At 31.8% G+C, this 22,373-nt stretch overlaps 1 protein-coding gene across 4 annotated transcripts in view; it reads left to right on the forward strand.

The window, feature by feature from the left end:
• The window catches only part of Mctp (multiple C2 domain and transmembrane region protein), a 233,955-nt gene extending 212,085 nt beyond the window's left edge, over positions 1-21,870 (forward strand). For 3 of the 4 annotated variants that reach the window (XM_075310584.1, XM_075310586.1, XM_075310587.1), the window contains exons 8-15: positions 7,451-7,602; positions 12,216-12,731; positions 12,795-12,975; positions 13,042-13,220; positions 15,684-15,803; positions 15,868-16,068; positions 16,136-16,343; positions 21,245-21,870. In XM_075310584.1, coding sequence (XP_075166699.1) covers positions 7,451-7,602; positions 12,216-12,731; positions 12,795-12,975; positions 13,042-13,220; positions 15,684-15,803; positions 15,868-16,068; positions 16,136-16,343; positions 21,245-21,325 — 1,638 coding nt within the window. In that variant the 3' untranslated portion in view covers positions 21,326-21,870. Of the gene's footprint in view, positions 1-6,977; positions 7,236-7,450; positions 7,603-12,215; positions 12,732-12,794; positions 12,976-13,041; positions 13,221-15,683; positions 15,804-15,867; positions 16,069-16,135; positions 16,344-21,244 lie in introns of those variants that run through there. The other variant, XM_075310588.1, reaches the window with a different exon arrangement.
• The last annotated feature ends 503 nt before the right edge of the window (positions 21,871-22,373 follow it).

Here is a 22,373-nt window from a genome sequence, read left to right on the forward strand (position 1 = left end):
ATTTCTATAGAAAATTTTTAATTTCTATAGAAAATTTTCTGAAAATTTCATTTCTATAGGAAATTTTCTCAAAATTTAATTTTTGTAGGAATTTTATCAAAATTTTATTTCCATAGAAATTATTTTCAAAACTTCATTACAAAAAATTCATTTCTATAAATTTCTCAAATTTTTAATTCTGCAGGATAATTTCTCAAAATTTTATTTCTGCAGGAAATTTTGTTTTATAGGAAATTTTCTTAAAATTTCATCCCTATCAATTGTTCAATTGGAGAGGAAGCCAAACTTCATCCAAGTTTCATATCGAAATTTTCAAAAGAAAATTCACTGAATTTCATATCCTACATTTCAATTTTATCCAAATTTCATTTCTGTAGAAAATTTTGTTAAAATTTCATTTCTATAGGAAATTTTGTTAAAATTTCATTTCTATAGGAAATTTTGTTAAAATTTCATTTCTATAGGAAATTTTGTCGAAATTTCCTTTCTACAGGAAATTTTGCCAAAATTTTATTTCTATAAGAAATTTTGCAAAATTCATTTCTATAGGAAATTTTGCCAAAATGTCATTTCTATAGGAAAGTTTGTCAAAATTTAATTTCTATTGAAAATTTTGTCAAAATTTCTTCTCTACAGGAAATTTTCCAAAATTTCATTTCTATAGAAAATTTTGCCTAAATTTTATTGCTATTGGAAAGTTTTGTAAAAATGTCATTTTTATAGGAAATGTTGTCAAAATTTCATTTATATAGAAAATTTTGTCAAAATTTCATTTTTATAGGAAAATTTCTCAAAATTCCTTTTTTTATACGAAAATTTCTCAAAATTTCATTTTTATAGGATATTTGGACAACATTTTAATTCTATTCAAAATGTTCTCAAAATTTCAATTCTATAGGGAATATTACAAAAATTTCATTTCTATAAATTTCTCAAAATTTTAATTCTGCAGGATAATTTTCTTAAAATTTCATTTCTATCAATTGTTCAACTGGAGAGGAAGCCAAACATCATCCAAGTTTCATATGGAAATTTTCAAAAGAAAATTCACCCCATTTCATATCCAACATTTCAATTTTTATACCCTCCACCATAGGATGGGGGTATATTAACTTTGTCATTCCATTTGTAACACATCGAAATATTGCTCTAAGACCCCATAAAGTATATATATATATATATATATATATATATATATTCTGGGTCGTGGTGAAATTCTGAGTCGATCTGATCATGTCCGTCCGTCCGTCTGTTGAAATCACGCTAACTTCCGAACGAGTTAAGCTATCGACTTGAAACTTGGCACAAGTAGTTGTTATTGATGTAGGTCGGATGGTATTGCAAATGGGCCATATCGATCCACTTTTACGTATAGCCCCCGTATAAACGGACCCCCAAATTTGGCTTTCGATTGCTCTAATAGAAGCACATTTCATCCGATCCGGCTGAAATTTGGTACATGGTGTTAGTATATGGTCTCTAACAACCATGCAAAAATTGGTCCGCATCGGTCCATAATTATATATAGCCCCCATATAAACCGATCCCCCGATTTGGCTTGCGGAGCCTCTAAGAGAAGCAAATTTCATCCGATCCAGCTGAAATTTTGTACACGGTGTTAGTATATGGTCTCTAATGACCATGCAAAAATTGGTCCACGTCGGTCCATAATTATATATAGCCCCCATATAAATCGATCCCCAGGTTTGACCTCTGGTGCCTTTTGGAGAAGCAAAATTCATTCGATTTGGTTGAAATTTGGTACGTGATGGTAGTATATGATATTTAACAGTCATGTCAAAAGTGGTCCATATCAATTCATAATCATATATAGCCCCCATATAAACCGATCCTGAGATTTGGTTTTGGAGCCTCTTGGAGGAGCAAATTTCATCCGAGTCAGTTGAAATTTGGTACATTGTGCCAGAAAACGATGTTAAGAAGTTTTAAGATACCACAACCAAAGTAATTCGATTGTGGATGACAGTCTTTAGTAAAAGTTTCTATGCAATCCATGGTGGAGGGTACATAAAATTCGGCCTGGCCGAACTTACGGCCGTATATACTTGTTTTTTTTTATTTCTGTTTCACAATGGACTGAATAGTCTAACTGAGCCTGAAATTTAGTCGGGCTGCTTTTTATTTCTGTAGAAAATTTTGTCAAAATTTCCTTTTTTTAGGAAATTTTGTTAAAAATTAATTTCTATAGGAAATTTTGTCAAAATTTTATTTTTATAGGAAATTTTGTTAAAAATTAATTTCTATAGGAAATTTTGTTAAAATTTCATTTCTAAAGGAAATTTTACAAAATTTCATTTCCATAGGGAAGTTTGTAAAAATTTCGTTTATATAGGAAATTTCTTTTTTATAGGAAATTTTGTCAAAATTTATTTTCTATAGGAAAATTTGTTAAAATTTCATTTCTATAGAAAATTTTTAATATCTAGAGAAAATTTTCTCAAAATTTCATTTCTATAGGAAATTTTCTCAAAATTTAATTTTTATAGGAATTTTATCAAAATTTTATTTCCATAGAAATTTTTTTCAAAATTTCATTACAAAATTTCATTTCTATAAATTTGTCAAAATTTTAATTCTGCAGGATAATTTCTCACAATTTTATTTCTGCAGGATATTTTGGTTTATAGGAAATTTTCTTAAAATTTCATTCCTATCAATTGTTCAATTGGAGAGGAAGCCAAACTTCATCCAAGTTTCATATGGAAATTTTCAAAAGAAAATTCACCTCATTTCATATCCTACATTTCAATTTTTTTCATTTCTATAGGAAATTTTGTCAAAATTTCCTTTCTATAGGAAATTTTGTTAAAATTTCATTTCTATAGAAAAATTTGTTAAAATTTAATTTCTAGAGGAAATTTTGTAAAAATTTAATTTCTATAGAAAATGTTGTCAAAATTTAATTTTTATAGGAATTTTTTCACATTTTTTTTCCATAGAAAATTTTCGCAACATTTCGTTCCTATAGCAATTATAGAAAATTTTTGCAAAATTTCATTTTTATTTGAAATATTACAAAAAATATCATTTGTACACTGAAAAAATATTGTCGTGAGGTCAAAGATTTCATGTGCGAATACAAATTTTGCTTAGCATAGAAGACGCATTTCTCTAAAATAAAGTTATTTTCCTTGTCCAAAGTCGATAAACTTTTCAATGAAGTCATATTGTCCTTATAATTAAGTGATTTGACTTAAAAATGGGTATCTTAACATGAAAGAAAAAATGTATAGGCTAAGGTCAACTTGACTTTAATAATTCAGAAAAATTCTTTAAATTTAATGAAATTGTCTTTAAATTTGTTGTCTTTTTTCATCTTGACTACAAAGCAAAAAATCGTTCCGATATGGGTCATGTTTTTCAAAATTTTATTTTAAAGAAGTTTTTTACTTCAAACATAGCATAATTTCTACTGGAAGTCGAGTCCTAATTTGGAAAATAAAGTTGCCGTAAACTCGTTTTTAAAGGACTTTGATAGCATATGAAGAAAAAAAGCTGAGAAAGCGAAAAATTAAAATTTGCTTCCTAGAAGCAAGTACACAAAACCTAAATTTAAAAGAGAATTGTGTCTTAAAAGTATCCTTACTTGTATTCTACGCTTCTTTGGCTCGGAATCAATGCCAATTTTTTTAAAGTAAAGACAAAATCTTTGGAAACGAGTATGCTTTTTCTTCAGTGTATTTGAAATATTACAAAAATTTCATTTCTATGAGAAATTTTCTCAAAATACCATTTCTGTAAGAAATTTTCTCCTCATTTGGCTTCTTAGGGATACTTTGTGGAAATTTTCGCTTTTATATAAAAATTTTTTAAAATTATTATAGGAAATTATCTCAAAATATTATTTTTGTAGGAAATTATCAAAATTTCATTTCTATAGATTTCGTAAAAATTTCATTTTTATAGGAAAACTTCTCAAAATTTCATTTTATAGGAAATTATTTCACAATTTTATTTCTGTATGAAATTTATTCAAAATTTCGTTTCTATAGGAAATGTTGTCAAAATTTCGTTTCTATAGGATTTTTTTTTTTTCAAAATTTAATTTCTGTAGTATATTCACAAAGTCACAAATTCATTGATATAGGAAATTATGTCAAAATTTCTTTTCTATACGAAATGTGTGAAAAATTTCACACCTATAGAAAACTTTCTAAAAAATTCATATCCACAGGAAATTTTCTCAAAATTTCAAATCTATAGAAAATTGTCTTAAAATTTGATATCTATAAGACATTTCCTCAAAATGTCATTTCGATAGTAAATTTTGTCAAAATTTCATTTCTATAGGAAATTTAGTCAAAATTTATTTTGTATAGGAAAATTTCTCAAAATTTTAATTCTGTAGGAAATTTTGTTAAAATTTTATTTTTATATAAGAAATTTTCTCAAATTTCATTTCTATAGAAAATTATCTCACAATTTTATTTCTGTAGGAAATGTTTTCAAAATTTCATTTTTATAGGAAAATTTCTCAAAATTTAATTACTATAGATATTTGGTCACAATTGCAATTCTATAAAAATTTTTCTAAAAATTTCAATTCTGTAGGAATATTATATAAATTGTATTTCTATGGAATTTTTTTCAAAATTTCGTTTCTGTAGGATATTTTGTTTAATAGGAAATGTTCTTAAAATATCATTCCTATCAATTTTTCAATAGGAGAGGAAACCAAACTTCATCCAAGTTTCATATGGAAATTCTCAAAAGAAAATTCAGCCCATTTCATATCCTACATTTCACATGCAGATCCATAAATCAAAAGCTATTCATCACCATTTAGGCTCCTTGATTTTATTCCTCTTCCTGAAAATTTGCGGAAACATTGCCTTTTATCGTTATTGAGTGTTTGCTTTTGATGGATTTTATTTTGAGATTTATTTATTTAGTTCCTCAAAAGACCAAAAAAGGAATGATTTATTACCTCTTAGCTTCCTTAAACTCTTGCCAGCAAACATATTTGGGCCATCCTCAGCATGCCTTTTTACCATAAAAAAAAATTCACAACTTAACTCGGTATTTAGCAGTTTAAGTTAAATGGTGAACAAAATCTTCATTATCTCGTTTTGTGTTGAGCCTCAAATTTAAATTTCTTGTTGTCTTTTTCAATTGCCATGTCTCTTGTTTGTGCTCCTAATGCCTCTAGAGGAAGTTTTAGACATCACAAAATCGAAAAGCATTTAAAATTTTCTTGTCTTTTGAAATTACCAAGATGGTTATGTGGCCCCTTCAGAGTCGTGTCTTTAATGTTCATGTCTCGAGTGTCGAGAATTCAAAGTGACAGCTAACTTGTCCTGTCTCTTCCAATATCACTTAGGCCCAGCGGGGACATGAGGATAACTTCAAATGTCCTTAATAACTGTTGTCATTGCGGATAGGTGTATGTGGGCCCTGGAAGGACATAAGGTAGAGTAAATATTTGCAAAAGCGATTGCCATTAAGATAAATGTGGCGCAAATTAGAATTTATTTGCAATTATGGATGGTGTTGTTGAAAGGTTAGTATTTATTGTGGCCTTAATGTTATTGTGATAATAGGTCGAGTGAAAATTATGGACTAGGGAGTTGTCTACTACAAAAAGTGTTTCCTAGTATTCAGTGAGGAGATAACAAATTAATTCGTTCGTAGGGATACTAACAGAAAAAGACCGATATTTGAGATTCAGCTTTTTACAACGTTAAAAGTATATTTTGGCCAACATAAGTGAAGTCAATTTTAAATAAATTCGATTTTTTTAGCGTAATAAGACGGAGTCATCCATGAAAAGATCAAAAGTCATTTTGTCGAAATTGAAGATTGACATAGTTTTTCTTGAGGGAAAGTCGTTTAGTCCAAATGTCTATTAGTCGATATTCAGAATCTCTTAATGTCATATTGCATATATTGCCTTTAGATTAGAAGTGTGAGTGTGGCACCAATTTTTCGAGATACGGGTGAATCATGTGAGTCGTTAACAAAACTCACAGCAATACACCTGAATATTCATGACTATTCCAGTGATTCCTGCTTCGACCGAACACCGAAAAGTTTTTTTCAGCGGTGGATTATTCCACCTCAGTAATGCTGGTGCCATTTCTGAGTGTTTCAAAGCTTCTCTAAGTAGTTCCACTGCAATGTGGAACGCCGTTCGCACTCGGCTATAAAAAGTAGGTCCCTCATCATTGAACTTAACATAGAATCGGGCAGCAACTCAGTGATAAGAGAGAATTTCACCACTGTGGTATCACAATGAACTGAATAGTCTAAGTGAGCCTGAAATCTCGGGCTGCCCAAAATACCTAACATAACCTTACCTAACCTACCCTAGGGTTTCATTTGTTTGGAGTGTACATACTGCCAAAGACAACGAAGTTTATCACAAATATAATCTATTTCGTTTTATCACGAAAGCAAAATTACTAACGATGGTCAAACATTTCTTCGAAGAAGAAATTTTTGTTTATCCTCACCAATTATTGCCTATGCCTCTTAGTCTTTTATATATAGAAGACTAAGAGGCATAGGCAGAAGCTATAGCTTCTGGAAAATTTCCATAACTTGTATTTACACTGTATTTTACAGCCAAAATGTCGGTGCAATGTGTCACTTACAGGGAAAAATACTATCAACTACCCATTAAAGCTTGGTTTATCCATTTCATTTAAATTACAAAGTAATTTCCGCCTATCAATACCAGTCAGGTAAACCAAAAACAATCTGTAAAGCATAACCAAACGTTACTATGAGTAAGTAAACTTGCATAGTAAAAGCTTCGAACCTCAAACTTGCAAATATGACTAACATTTGTTGGCTTTCTCTAAAAGCAATGTTTTGCGGTAAGAGTACAGAGTTCAATTTAATTATGGCCAGTGTAGACCGAAACGCTAGTCTAGTTCATCTCAAGCCAATACTCAAAACCTCTCTCATATTCTCTCACACTTGAGTTACAAAGTAAAACAATGAGGTTTTAGTTAGCCACTTATTCAGTATATCGTCAATATCGGATCAAGTCGGAACTATAACCAAAATAGATCACCTTACTCCAGTGTTTCTATTTCCATTTATTGACATTGGGCATGGGCGAAAAATAAATGAAATCCATGAAAAAGTACACCTTCAATATTAATGGCTCCAAATGCCTGGCCAACCAAATTGCATTGATGAAAAAGTGGCGTAACAAACGCCAACAATGGACAGAATGTTTACAAAACGAATTGGGTGATTTGTATGAGGTTAGTATCACATTCGCATGCCTAAATCCATTCTAATCAACCAAGATAATAAATCATCGATGATACATCCCACACTGGTCATTATTGATGACCTATGGCAAAGTTAATCCAATGGTTTTGCTTCAATTAAATATCTCGGATATTAATGTTTAGTATCTATTGTAATATTTACTTACTTAATATTTACAGAGACTTTTGTTTACAAATCTTTTCAGCATTTCCAACGTAATTCCAAATTGGCTGAATCATCGAAAAGGTTAAAGTCTCAAATCTGGAGTTCGGTGGTCACAATTCTATTGGTGAAAGCCAAAGGTTTACCCTTGGCAGAAGATGGTAATAAATTAAACGATGCACACATCAAATTTAGGTGAGTTAAGGTGAAAAATAAATATTAGTTAATCACATACAATAGTATAAAATTTATTAGTAAGATATATTTTCAAATATTTACTTTAACACAGTCATACTAAAATGTCTTAATTGTGAATATGTCAAATTCTATTTATATGGGAAATTTAACTACTTAAAATAAATTTATAATATATTTTAATTCTAAAGGAAATTTTGACAAAATTTCATTTCTATAGGAAATTTTGACAAAATTTAATTCCTATAGGAAATTTTTCATTTCTATAGGAATTTTCCCAAATATCATTTCTATAAGAAATTTTCTCAAAATTTTTATTTCCATAGGAAATTTTCTCAAAATAAGAAATTTTGTCAAAATTTTATTCCTATAGAAAATTTTGTCAAAATTTTATTTCTGAAGGAAATTTTGTCAAAAGTGTATTTCTATAGTAAATTTTGTCAAAATTTCATTTCTATAGGAAATTTTTTAACTATCTCATTTCTAAAAAAAATATAAAAATTTAAAGTTTATAGGAAGTTTTCCCAAAATTTAATTTTTATAGAAAAATCATCATCATCAAATAAATCATTTTTATAGGATTTTTTCTCAAAATGTCATTTCTATAGAAAATTTTTCAAAATTTCATTTCTATAGAAAATTTGTCAAAGTTTCATTTCTATAGGATTTTTTTTTCAAAATTTCATTTCTATAGGAATGTTTGTCAACATTTCTTTCCTATAGGAAATTTTGTCAAAATTTCATGCCTATAGGATTTTTTTAAATGCCATTTCTATAGGAAATTTTGTCAAAATTTCATTCCTATAGGAAACTTTGTCAAAATTTCATTTCTAAAGGAAATTTTGTCAAAAGTGTATTTCTACAGTAAATTTTGTCAAATTTCATTTCTATAGGAAATTTTGCCAAAATTTCATTTCTATAGGATTTTTTTTTTAAATTTCATTTCTATAGGAAATTTTGTCATAATAAGTTCATTTCTACAGGAAATTTTGTCTAAAATTAATTTCTATAGGAAATTTTCACAAAATTTAATTTTTATAGAAAAATTTCTCAAAATTTAATTTTTATAGGAAATTTTCTCAAAATTTTATTTTCATCGGAAATTTTCTCAAAATTTCATTTTTATAGGACATTTTCTCAAAGTTTAATTCTATAGGATTTTTTCAAATTTTCATTTCTATAGGAATTTTTTCCCAAATATCATTTCTATAAGAAATTTTCTCAAATTATTATTTTATAGGGAATTTTCTCAAAATTCTCTCAAAATAAGAAATTTTGTCAAAATTTCATTTCTATAGAAAATTTTGTCACAATTTCATTTCTATAGAAAATGTGATCAAAATTTCATTTCTATAGAAAATTTTCTCAAAATTCATTTCTATAGGAAATTTTCTCAAAATTTCATTTTTATAGAAAATATTCTCAAAGTTTAATTCTATAGGAATTTTTTTAAAATTTTCATTTTTATAGGAATTTTTATAGTAAATTTTCTCAAAATAAGAAATTTTGTCAGAATTGCATTTCCATAGAAAATTTTGTCACAATTTCATTTCTATAGAAAATTTTATCAAAATTGCATTTCTATAGAAAATTTTGTCAAAAATTCATTTCTATAGGAAATTTTCTCAAATTTGTATTTCTATAGGAAATTTTGTAAAAATTACATTTTATAGGAAATTTTTCAAAATTTCATTTCTGTAGGAAATTTTGTCAAAATTTTATTTCTATAGAAAATTTTGGCAAAATTTCATTTCTATTTGTTGTTTTCATCTCAGCTTAAAACCATTGCGTTGACTAAACTACAAGAGTACCTAACCAACAGAGGAAAAGAATGTGTGTCAAATTTATTTGGGCAAAGCCCTATAGACGGCAAGATGGTTGGATGGACGCATGATTCGGAATTACCACATTCCTCATCAGCATCATCTACTTACAGCAAAACTATCAAGCAATAATCAGAATAAATTTGGGTAGTTCACTAAACCCAAAGTGAACCACACTTGAACCTTCCGAAAAAAGATCTATGATAGTCGGCTTTTGTCGAAATAAATCTTTGCACAAACATCTATAGAAAATTTTGTCAACAATTCATCTCTATAGGAAATTTTGTCAAAATTGCATTTTTATTGGAAATTTTCATTTCTATAAGAAATTTTCCCAAAATTTAATTTTTTATAGGAAATTTCCTAAAAAAAATCATTTCTATAGAAAATTTTCTCAAAATTTCATTTCTGTAGGAAATTTTGTCAAAATTTCATTCTATTCGAAAGGAAATATTGTCAAAAGTTCATTTCTATAGTAAGTTTTGTCAAAATTTCATTTCTATAGGATTTTTTTTTCATAATTGAATCTCTACAGGAAAATTTGTCAAAATTTTATTTCTATAGGAAATTTTCACAGATTTTCATTTCTCTAGGAAATTTTCGTAAATTATCACTTCCATAGGATATTTTCACAAGTGGTAGAGAACCACAAAAATTTTTTGCAAAATTTCCTCTAGGAAGTTTTCACAAAATTTCATTTCTCTAGGAAATTTTGTAAAAATTTAATTTCTATATAGAAATTTTGTCAAAATTTCTCCACTATAAAAAATTGTCAAAATTCCATATTTATATGAATATTTTCTCAAATTGAAATTTTTATAGGATTTTTTTTTTTTAAATTTCATTTTATGGGGAATTTTCTCAAAATTTCATTTTTATGGGAAATTTTCTCAAAATTAAATTTCTTTAGGAAATATTAAAAAATTTTTATTTCTTTGGAAATTTTTGTAAAAATTTCATGTCCATAAGAAATTTTAGCAAATTTAGCAAATTTTAATGTCTAGAGAAAATGTTATCAAAATTTCATTGATTTAAGAAATTAAGAAAATCTTGTCAAAATTTGAATTTTATAGGATTTTTTCCCAAATTTCATTTTTATAGCACACTTCTTCAAAATTGTATGTTCGCTGTAGTATTTTTATACCCTCCACCATAGGATGGGGATATTAACTTTGTCATTCCATTTGTAACACATCGAAATATTGCTCTAAGACCCCATAAAGTATATATATTCTGGGTCGTGGTGAAATTCTGAGTCGATCTGAGCATGTCCGTCCGTCCGTCTGTTGAAATCACGCTAACTTCCGAACGAAACAAGCTATCGACTTGAATCTTGGCACAAGTAGTTGTTATTGATGTAGGTCGGATGGTATTGCAAATGGGCCATATCGGTCCACTTTTACGTATAGCCCCCATATAAACGGACCCCCAAATTTGGCTTGCGGAGACTCTAAGAGAAGCAAATTTCATCCGATCCTGCTGAAATTTGGTACATCGTGTCAGCATATGAACTCTAACAACCATGCAAAAATTGGTCCACATCGGTCCATAATTATATATAGCCCCCATATAAACCGAACCCCCGATTTGGCTTGCGGAGCCTCTAAGTGAAGCAAATTTCATCCGATCCGGCTGAAATTTGGTACATGGTGTAAGCATATGGTCTCTAACAACTATGCAAAAATTGGTCCACATAGGTCAATAATTATATATAGTCCCTATATAAACCGATCCCCCGATTTGTCTTGCGGAGCCTCTAAGAGAAGCAAATTTGGTACGTGGTGTTAGTATATGGTCTCTAATGATCTTGGAAAACATGGTCCATATCGGTCCATAATTATATATAGCCCCCATATAAACCGATCATAGACCGGAAGTCAAATATGACTTCCGGAGCCTCTTGGAAGACCAAAATTCATCCGATTCGGTTGAAATTTGGTACGTGATGTTAGTATATGTTATCCAACAAGCATGCAGGAATTGGTTCATATCAGTCCATAATTATATATAGCCTCATATAAACTGATCCCCAGATTTGACCTCCGGTGCCTTTTGGAGAAGCAAAATTTATCCGATCTGGTTAAAATTTGGTACGTGGTGGTAGTATATGATATTTAATAGCCATCAAACACCTATGCAAAAATTGGTCGAAATCGGTCCATAATTACATATAGCCCCCATATAAACCGATCCCCAGATTTGACATCCGGTGCCTTTTGGAGGAGCAAAATTCATCCGATCTGGTTGAAATTTGGTACGTGGTGGTAGTATATGATATTTAATAGCCATGCCAAAAGTGGTCCATATCAGTCCGTAATCATATATAGCCCCCATATGATTATGGAGGAGCGAATTTCATCCGAGTCAGTTGAAATTTGATCCATTGTGCTAGTATATGGCCGTTAACAACCATGCCTAACTAGGTCCATATCGGTCTATAGTTATATATAGCCCTCGGATAAATCGATCCCCAATCACAAAATATTGGTTCATATCAAGTGCATAATTTTATATAGCCCCCATATAAGCGACCCCCATATTTAAATTCTGGCTCTCTACCACGTATGGACTAACTCACAATTTAGAAAACGATGTCAAGAAGTTTTAAGATACCACAACCCAAGTAATTCGATTGTGGATGATAGTCTTTCGTAGAAGTTTCTACGCAATCCATGGTGGAGGGTACATAAGATTCGGCCTGGCCGAACATACGGCCGTATATACTTGTTTTTTTTTTTTTAACTTTATAAACTTGCCATTAACTATCTCTATCTCTCTCTCTCCATCCAGATTGGGCAATGAAAAATACAAAAGTAAATCTTCATGGACGGAAAGATGGCTGGAACAATTTGATTTGCATCTTTTCGAGGATGATCAACAGTTGGAAATATCATTGTGGAATCGTAACACATCTTATGGTAAAGCTTATATAGATTTAAGTATTTTCGAACGAGAAAATACCCATGGCATATGGAAACCATTTGAGGACTGCCCTGGTGAAGTTTTTCTTATGCTAACCATAAGTGGGACAACAGCCTTGGAAACCATTAGCGATTTGAAAGCTTTCAAAGAAGATCCCAGAGAATTGAAAATAATGAAAGATCGCTATAAATGGCATCGATGCTTCCAGAATCTTCGTGATGTGGGCCATTTGACGGTAAAGGTGTTCGGTGCCCAAGGCTTAGCGGCTGCGGATATTGGAGGAAAATCTGATCCATTTTGTGTTCTTGAATTGGGTAATGCCAGACTGCAAACACAAACGGAATATAAGACCCTAACACCAACATGGAATAAAATATTTACATTGTAAGTTGATTCTTTGGCTCGTGTAGGGAGACAAATTTTTAATGTTCGCATTTCAATTTCTAGCAATGTTAAGGATATAACACAAGTTTTGGAAATTACCGTTTATGATGAAGATCGTGATCATCGTGTGGAATTTCTGGGGAAATTGGTTATACCACTACTGCGTATTAAGAATGGTGTGAAACGCTGGTATACCCTAAAGGATAAAAATTTGTGTAGCCGTGCCAAAGGCATGTCACCACAGGTGGGTATCGGAATGCATTTTTGTTTTCAATCGTGTTTCCATAATAATCACATTTACCTTTAATAGATTCTTCTTGAGATGAACGTTGAATGGAATGAAATAAGAGCCATATGCCGTGTTCTTCAACCCAAAGAAGAGAAACTTATCCAACAGGAGGCCAAATTTAAACGACAATTGTTTTTGCGCAATGTCAATAGACTGAAGGTGATCATAATGCATATTCTGGATGCCGCCCGATATATACAGTAAGTGATGAATTAATGGTAGCGTAGTGTAGATCTATAGCAAAAATCGTGAACGGCGTGCACGTTTCAAAAAGTTGTGTTGTCAAAATTTCCGCTGCGGTGACTGCAAAATGGATTGTCTGCTCCATATGCATAATATTGCACCACCGACTGAGTTGCCATAGGAAAGTCTAACGAACATTTTAAGACTTTTCATGGCAAAAGAAAAACGAAAGCCTTTCAGAAAATCTTGAACGCCCGTGGACGAAACAGTGAACATTCTGATTTGATTTTTCGTGAACGTTTCCTTTTCATTTTGTTACCGTCCGTTCACGATTTTGGAACGTGATTTTTTCTATTAGTGGAATATAATCTGAAGATTGATTTATTTCTAACAACAACCAGAGTGTAGTAGGCAGTATACGTCGCAACCACAGCTCCACTCAGCATTTTAAAAGTTCAGAACTGATGATGATAAAACCAGTCCATATTATTATACCATCCACCATAGGATTAACTTTGTCATTCCGTTTGTAACACATCGAAATAATGCTCCAAGACCCCATAATGTATATATATTCTGGGTCGTGGTGAAATTCTGAGTCGATCTAAGCATGTCCGTCTGTTGAAATCACGCTAACTTCCGAACGAAACAAGCTATCGACTTGAAACTTGGCACAAGGAGTTGTTATTGATGTAGGTCACATGGTATTGCAAATGGGCCATATCGGTCCACTTTTACGTATAGCCCCCATATAAACGGACCCCCAGATTTGGGTTGCGGAGCCTATAAGAGTAGCATATATCATCCGATCTGGCTGAAATTTGGTACATGGTGTAAATATATGGTCTCTAACAACCATGCAAAAATTGGTTCATATCGGTCCATAATTATATATAGCCCCCATATAAAGCAATCCCCAGATTTGTCCTCCGGAGCCTCTTGGAGGAGCAAAATTCGGCCGATCCGGTTGAAATTTGGTGTGTGGTGTTAGTATATGGTCTCTCATAACCATGCAAAAATTGGTCCATATCGGTCCATAATTATATATAGCCCCCATATAAACCGATCCCGAGATTTGGTTTGCGGATCCTCTAAGAGCAGCAAATTTCATCCGATCCGGCTGAAATTTGGTACGTGGTGTTAGTATATGGTCTCTAACAACTATGCAAGAATTGGTCCATATCGGTTCATAATTATATATAGCCCCCATATAAACCGATCCCCAGATTTGTCCTCCGAAGCCTCTTGGAGGAGCAAAATTCATCCGATCCGGTTGAAATTTGGAACTTGGTGTTAGTATGTGGTCTCTAACAAGCACGCAAGAATTGGTCTATATCGGTCCATAATTATATATAGCACCCATATATATCGATCCCCAGATTTGACCTCCGGTACCTCTTGGAGAAGCAAAATTCTTCCGATTAGGTTGAAATTTGCAAAGTGGTGTTAGTATATGGCCGCTAATAACCATGCCAAAATTGGTCCATATAGGTCTATAGTTGTATATAGCCGACCCCCAATCACACAAAAATTGTTTCATAATCATGGTTGCCCCTCGAGCGAAAAATTACCTACCAAAATTTTATTTCTATAGAAAATTTTGTCAAAATTTTATTTTTATGGAAAATTTTGTCAAAATTTTATTCCTATAGAAAATTTAGTCAAATTTTATTTCCATAGCAAATTTGGCAAAATTTTATTTCTATAGAAAATGTTGTCAACATTTTAATTCTATAGAGAATGTTGTCAAAATTTTAATTCTATTGAAAATTTTGTCAAAATTTTATTTCTATTGAAAATTTTGTCAAAATGTTATTTCTATAGAAAATTTTATCAAAATTTTATTTCTGTAGAAAATTTTGTCAAAATTTTATTTCTATAGAAAATTTTGACAAAATTTTATTTCTATAGAAAATTTTGTTAAAATTTTATTTCTATAGAAAATTTTGTCCAAATTTTACTTCTCTAGAAAATGTCGTCAAAATTTTATTTTGTCAAAATTTTATTTCTATAGAAAATGTTGTCAAACTTAATTATATACGCATTTAATCGGCCTATTTTAGTTTAATATATACCACATATGGACTACCTTGCAATTTAGAAGACGGTGTTAGGAAGTTTTAAGATACCTTGTCATCGGCAAGTGATACCGCAACCCAGGTAATTCGATTGTGGATGACAGTCTTCAGTAGAAGTTTCTACGCAATCCATGGTGGAGGGTACATAAGATTCGGCTTGGCCGAACTTACGGCCGTATATACTTGTTTTTTTTAGCATCAATAACTCGCATTTGTATTCGATTTTTCTGGACGTGGAATTTTTTGCTCGTTCTGTACTTTACTGAAGACTTCCTAAAAATGCATATTTAAAATCCAGGTTGATGGGTATATAGAACTCGGCCTATCTTAACTTCGAACCGCGTTCTCTGAATTTTAATATAAATATTTTTAATGAGTTATGTTTTTTTTTTTAAATTGCAGGAGTTGCTTTGAATGGGAAAGTCCCCTTAGATCATTTATAGCATTTACTTTATGGATTGTTGCCTGCATTTATGGCAATCTGGAAACTGTACCCCTGGTGATATTGATGATTATACTTAAGTAAGTTCCACAAAATATTTGAAGTTAACCATGTAATCCCTATTCAATTGATTTGTTTCCTCAGAAAGTGGCTAATACGTTTGATAACGGGTCAAGCTGATTCAACAAGTAGTTATGACTATGAATACGATGAAGATGACGATGATGACAAAGAGAAGGAAGAGAAGAAATCAATTAAAGAACGTTTACAAGCCATACAAGAAGTATCACAGACTGTTCAAAATACCATTGGATATTTGGCCTCATTAGGTGAAAGTATTAAAAAGTAAGAGAGAGTATTGAAATCATGATTTTGAGAAATGATTTAATTATCAACATTTTTTCTTTTGCAGTACTTTTAATTTTTCCGTCCCCGAATTAACCTGGCTGGCTGTGGTCCTACTGATCGGAGCCATTATTGTCTTACACTATATTCCCATACGTTTCCTGTTACTTTTCTGGGGCATTATGAAATTTAGTCGAAGAATTCTGAGGCCCAATACAATACCCAATAATGAGTTGTTGGACTTTCTCTCGAGAATACCAGATGATGAGGAAATCGTAAGTAATGAAAACATAGCTAGGGAATTCGTGGGAAATCCACTTTCTTAGTTATGATATTTTTGCCAATGAATCAGGTTATACTGAAAAAAAAATGTTGTGTGTGATTTCTTGTTCTTCAAATAATTTATTAGAAAAGAAGACATTTCTAAGATAACAAGTTTTCTGCTTGATCGAAGGTCGATAAACTCTTTAATGACGGCGATTTGTCTTTATAGTTAGGAGATTTATTATATTTCATGTTAGCCTGATACCGAAACAGGCAATTGACGTCCAAATGCATTATATCTAATTATAAAATTTCCTATACTAAAGGCTGTGGAAAGGTTCATTCGCCCTAACCGAAACATGTACAGTCCAGGCGTGTATAGATTTGTATCTGGCGTTTTCTTTTCAATGGCTCTATTAACCATGTTCCTTAATCTATATCTGTCCATAAAAGCTCGAGAAATAATTGTATAATTAGGAGATTTCGCTTTAAAAATAAGATAAAATTCTATTGAACTGAGGCCAAAACTCTATGATTTTTTGGTAACTTGGCTATAACAGGTTGGCTGATAAGTCTCCGGTCTAACAAAGAAAAACACATTTTTTGTCAAAATTCGTTTTTATTATTCAACATAGTTCCCTTCAAGAGCGATACAACGATTATAACGACCTTCCAATTTTTTGATACCATTTTGGTAGTACTCCTTCGGTTTTGCCTCAAAATAGGCCTCAGTTTCGGCGATCACCTCTTCATTGCAGACAAATTTTTTCCCAGCGAGCATTCTTTTGAGGTCTGCTAACAAGAAAAAGTCGCTGGGGGCCATATCTGGAGAATACTGTGTGTGGGGAAGCAATTAGAAGCCCAATTCATGAATTTTTGCCCTCGCACTCAATGACTTGTGGCATGGTGCATTGTCTTGGTGGAACAACACTTTTTTCTTTTTCATATGGGACCGTTTTGCCGCGATTTCGACCTTCAAACGCTCCAATAACGCCATATAATAGTCACTGTTTATGGTTTTTCCCTTCTCAACATAATCGATAAAAATTATTCCATGCGCATCCCAAAAAACAGAGGCCATTGCTTTGCCAGCGGACTTTTGAGTCTTTCCACGCTTCGGAGACGGTTCACCGGTCGCTGTCCACTCAGCCGACTATCGATTGGACTCAGGAGTGTAGTGATGGAGCCATGTTTCATCCATTGTTACATATCGATGGAAAAACTCGGGTGTATTACGAGTTAACAGCTGCAAACACCGCAACACGTTGTTGTTTTTGGTCAAATGTGAGCGCGGCACCTTTTTGCACAAGCTTCCGCATATGCAAATATTGATGAATGATATGACCAACACGTTCCTTTGATATCTTTAAGGCCTGTGCTATCTCGATCAACTTCATTTTACGGTCATTCAAAATCATTTTGTGGATTTTTTTGATGTTTTCGTCGGTAACCACCTCTTTCGGGCGTCCACCGTCCTCCGTGCTTATTTCACCACGTTTGAATTTTGCATACCAATCAATTATTGTTGATTTCCCTGGAGCAGAGTCCGGAAACTCATTATCAAGCCAAATTTTTGCTTCCACCGTCTTTTTCCCCTTCAGAAAAAAAAATATAAAAATAATATGCATTTAATACTAGCGACGCCATCTATGTGTCAGACTGGGGACTTATCAGCCAAGCTGTGAAAGGTAAAATGTATTCAAAAATGAGAGATGTCCTATTAAAATTTATTTTAAAGATGCCTTGTACTTGGAACATGTAAAAAGCTCGGCACTATGAGTATGGGCCCCATGAAACTTAGCCTCAGAACCAAAATGAAGTAAGACGCCTACAAATTATATGGAAAACAACAACGCCAAATTTTTACGCTTTTTGGGGTGTTGTAACTTCACTTCAAAAAACGCTAATATACCAAATGATAATGAATTTCAATTTCCCAATTTCCGTTTTGTGAGTGTGCTTCGTTTTCAAGTGAGGCCTTTTTTGAGAATGGTGGCAAATGTACATACTTTTGATGTTCTCCTACAGATATATCGAATGTCCGGTAATGCGAAATTTGAACGATAAGGATGGACGGCCCTCGGTCGAAGTTCCAGGATTTGTCCTTTTAAAAGAGTGCAAAGTGGGCTAATGCGATTGCAGAGTAATATAAGACAGGCTTTCGGTCGCGATTTAAAAATTGCGCCTGGGCAAAGTTTGCTGACACGATTCCAAAGTGACATACGGGATTTACGATTTTCTATTATGGACAGAGCCGAAACTGGGCTTACACGATTTCAAAGTGGACGGTCTTCCGCCAGGGTTTAGGATTTTCTACTATGGCCTGAGTTCAGGTTGGGCAAACGCGATTTCAAAGTGGATGACCTTCGGCCGGGATTTAGAACTTTCTCTTATGAACAGAGTCCAAAGTAGACTAACGCGATTTTAAAATGACATAAGTAGACGCCTCTCGGCCTGTGTTTACGATTTATTCTATGGATTTATACCATAGTGGACTATCGTGATACTAAAATGACGTAAGTGGCCGACCTTCGTCCGGGGTCTTCGATTTCCTCCTATGAACAGAATCGAAAGTGGGCTAACTCTATTCCACAATGGAATAAGTGGCAGTCCTTTGGCCGGGGTTTAAGACTTTAGACAGAGTCCAAGGTGAGCTAACTCGATTCCACTTTTAGGTCTTTCTCCTTTTGACAGAGTCACAAGTGGACTAGGAGTATTAGGATTTTTGTACTATGAACAGAGTCCATATTAGGCTTACGCTTACAAAATGGACGCTATTCAGCCGGGGTTTAGAAGTTTCTACTGTAGAGAGAATCCAAAGAAGGCGAACTTGATTTTAAAGTGACGTAAATAGACGGCCTGCGTTTACTATATTGTTCTATGGATAGTGTCCAGAGTGGACTATTGCTATACTAAAGTAACGTATGAGGCCGGCTTTGGTCCTGGGTCCTCGATTTTCTCCTAAGGACCGAGTCGAAAGTGGGCTAACACGATTCCAAAATGGAATAAGTGGTAGGCCTTTGGGCAGCGTTTAAGACCTTCTTCTACACAGAAAAAAATATCACCAAAATATTTCCAATTAAAAAGTTAATTGAAGTTGAAAATTTTTTTAATTAATAAATTAATTGATACAATTAACTTTTTAATCATGATAGAAACATTAAGTTAATTAAGTCAATGATTGAAAATTTTAAAAATTTTAATTAAAAAATTAATTGATACAATTAACTTTTTAATCAAATTCGGAAGACTAATTCAGTTAAAAAGTGCTGATTTTTTTTTAATTAAAAATGTATTTCAAACAAACATTTGTTAATCCAAATAAAAACTCTAAGCCAATTCAGAAAGTAATTAAAAATAGTTACCTTTTTTAAAATAAATTAATTGAGTTTTGCAATCAACATCAATTAAATTTTTAATTGAATCAATTAAAAAATTAATTGAAATTTGCTAAAAAATCAATTAATTTTTTAATCAAGAATTTTTTCTATGCCCAATTAAAACTGTGATTGATACTATCATTTTCGTGATTGAAGACATTTCAATTAAAAAATTAATTGGATCAATTAATTTGGTGATTGAATCAGTGGGCTAAGGCAATTTCAAACTGATATAAGTCTACGACCTTCGGCTGGAGTTTAGGTATCTCTCCTATGGACAGAATGAAAGTGAGCTAACGTGATTTTGAAGTGATAAAAGAAATCACAAATAAAAATGAGCTCAAATTTTCTTTTGGGGTCGATTTGCATGATCCAGCTATGAAGCTTTACCACACTTGCTGGACCCAGTGTCATTTAGGTTTTGGGACTTATTTACCATAATCTCTACCCTAAAAAAAATTTTTACGTAATATTAAAGATTATGCAACCTAAATTTTAGGATGCGTAATTTACAAAATATTAAGGACAAATTTCTTTAAAATAATGATATATTAATTAAAATAAAGTTTATAGTCTTTGCTTCAAAAAATTTTTTCATTAAATTTAGGACACGAAAAGAGAATGGAAATTTGATAAATAAGATCTGTATCCTAATTTTAATTTTATTGTTCCTAGATTTAAAGCCAGATAGGTCGCAAAAAATATCTTTATTTTAAAAGAGCCGCATCTTTGGCTACCAAAATCCTTAAAGGAAGGTCAAAATCTTTGGATCCAAGTTAATTTTTTTTTTGAGTGTATGTACAGAATCAAATGTGAGCTAACGCGATTATTAAGTGATAAAAGAAATCACAAATAAAAATGAGCTCAAATTTTCCTTTGAGGTAGATTTTCATGATCCAGCTATGAAGCTTCACCTCATTTGCGGGGCCCAGTGTCATTTAGGTTTTGGGGCTTACTTACCATAATCTCTACCTGAAGTCGAGTTTGAATTTGAAAATTTCAGTTGTGGTTAGCACGTTTTTAAAGGACTTTGATAACACATGAAAATTTAAAAAAAAAAGAATAAATTCAAATTTGTTTCCAGAATCAAATACTGCCAAAAACATGTTTATTTATGGTAAATCCAAGATGCGGCTTTTTTTTTCAAAAAAAGGACATTTTAGCGGTGTATGTTTAAATGTATCCTCTATAAAATTTAAATTAATTGCAGATCTATATATTGACCTATAAATGACAAATATATTTGTCCTTACTTTTAAAAAATACACAAATTTGCCTTACTGTAAAGACATACGACCTTCATATTAGGTCACTAGTTTTTTCAGTGGACGTAAAACTAAAATTTGCCTTTTATATAAAAAATTAGAACAACTCTCTGCTTCTTTGGCTCGCAATTAATGTCGAAATCATTGGTGTAAAAGAGAGAATATTTTTTTTTTTCATTCTTCATTATAACCTGTTTTGCTCAGTGTATTCTCCATTATTCGTTCTTGTTTGAGCTAAGTAAGTGTTTGTTTTTTTTTCCTTTTCAGAATCAATTTCGTGAATTACCACCAACATCAGTCACCGAAGCCCAACGTTCAAATCCCAAGAAAAAAGTCAAAGCTTCATAGTCTCGGGCAAGCGTTGAGGATGCTGATATCATAAACGATTTCCTTAGTGCCAGTGACAAAACCAAGGGTTCAGCCACCATAGCGGCCGTGCATGCGGCCGCTGCCATGCCGCAACATGTTGTCAGCATCTCGACGCGTTCCATGCGTAATGTGACGCACATGTTCAAAGCCAGTACGGATAGTCTTCGAATGGCAGCATTTAAGAAGCTACACAAGAGATCAAATGATAAATTCGATTAACCACCTTCACAATCACTACAGAATAATCAAAAATAAAAAAAAAATGGAAATTATCATTGGATAGTATATGTATATCAATTTGAATACCAATATCACACATGAATACGAAAGTCAAAATTTTCTTTTGGTATTACGATTATAAAAACAAAACTAGGATATTTTTCTCCATTTTATAAATCATCATTTGCAATATCAAAAACCATTTAATCAATTGCACTTTTTAAGAGAAACGTAAAATAGTTATGTATTATACACCTCATTTTTTGATAAATATTTAATATACTTATGCTAATAGTTTATATAAATACGTATAAATTGATATAGATGACAAGCTGAAACAGGCCTATTGTGTTAAACAAATTAGATATGAGTACATTTATAATTTGCAAGAATTGAAAGATGTTATTTTTTAGCTATCAGAGTTTCCAATGTCATTTCAATATTACACTGAAAGAAGAGTTTTATTTTTTCGAGGACCTTTATTTTACAAGTTTTCTTTTGACGCAACATCATTTTCTCTATAAACAAGCAAAACAGATTACAGGCAACGCTTGTCTTAAATCGTGGTTCATTTCCTGTTAGGGATTTTTTTTTAAGAGAGAATTTCTTTTGTTTAAAATTTCATTTCTTTTATTGTAACTACATCTTATTGTATTACAACTTTTACTAACATATGTTGTCTAGTTGATGATGTTTTTCTTCAATTCAGCTGTTTGGACGTTTTTCCTTTTTTCAATTGTCACAAATGGAATGAATTTTGTCAAAATTTTATTTCTATAGAAAATTGTGTCGACATTTTATTTCTATA

The sequence above is a fragment of the Haematobia irritans genome, chromosome 5 (assembly GCF_050003625.1).
Source record: "Haematobia irritans isolate KBUSLIRL chromosome 5, ASM5000362v1, whole genome shotgun sequence".
NCBI classification, from domain to species: domain Eukaryota; kingdom Metazoa; phylum Arthropoda; class Insecta; order Diptera; family Muscidae; genus Haematobia; species Haematobia irritans.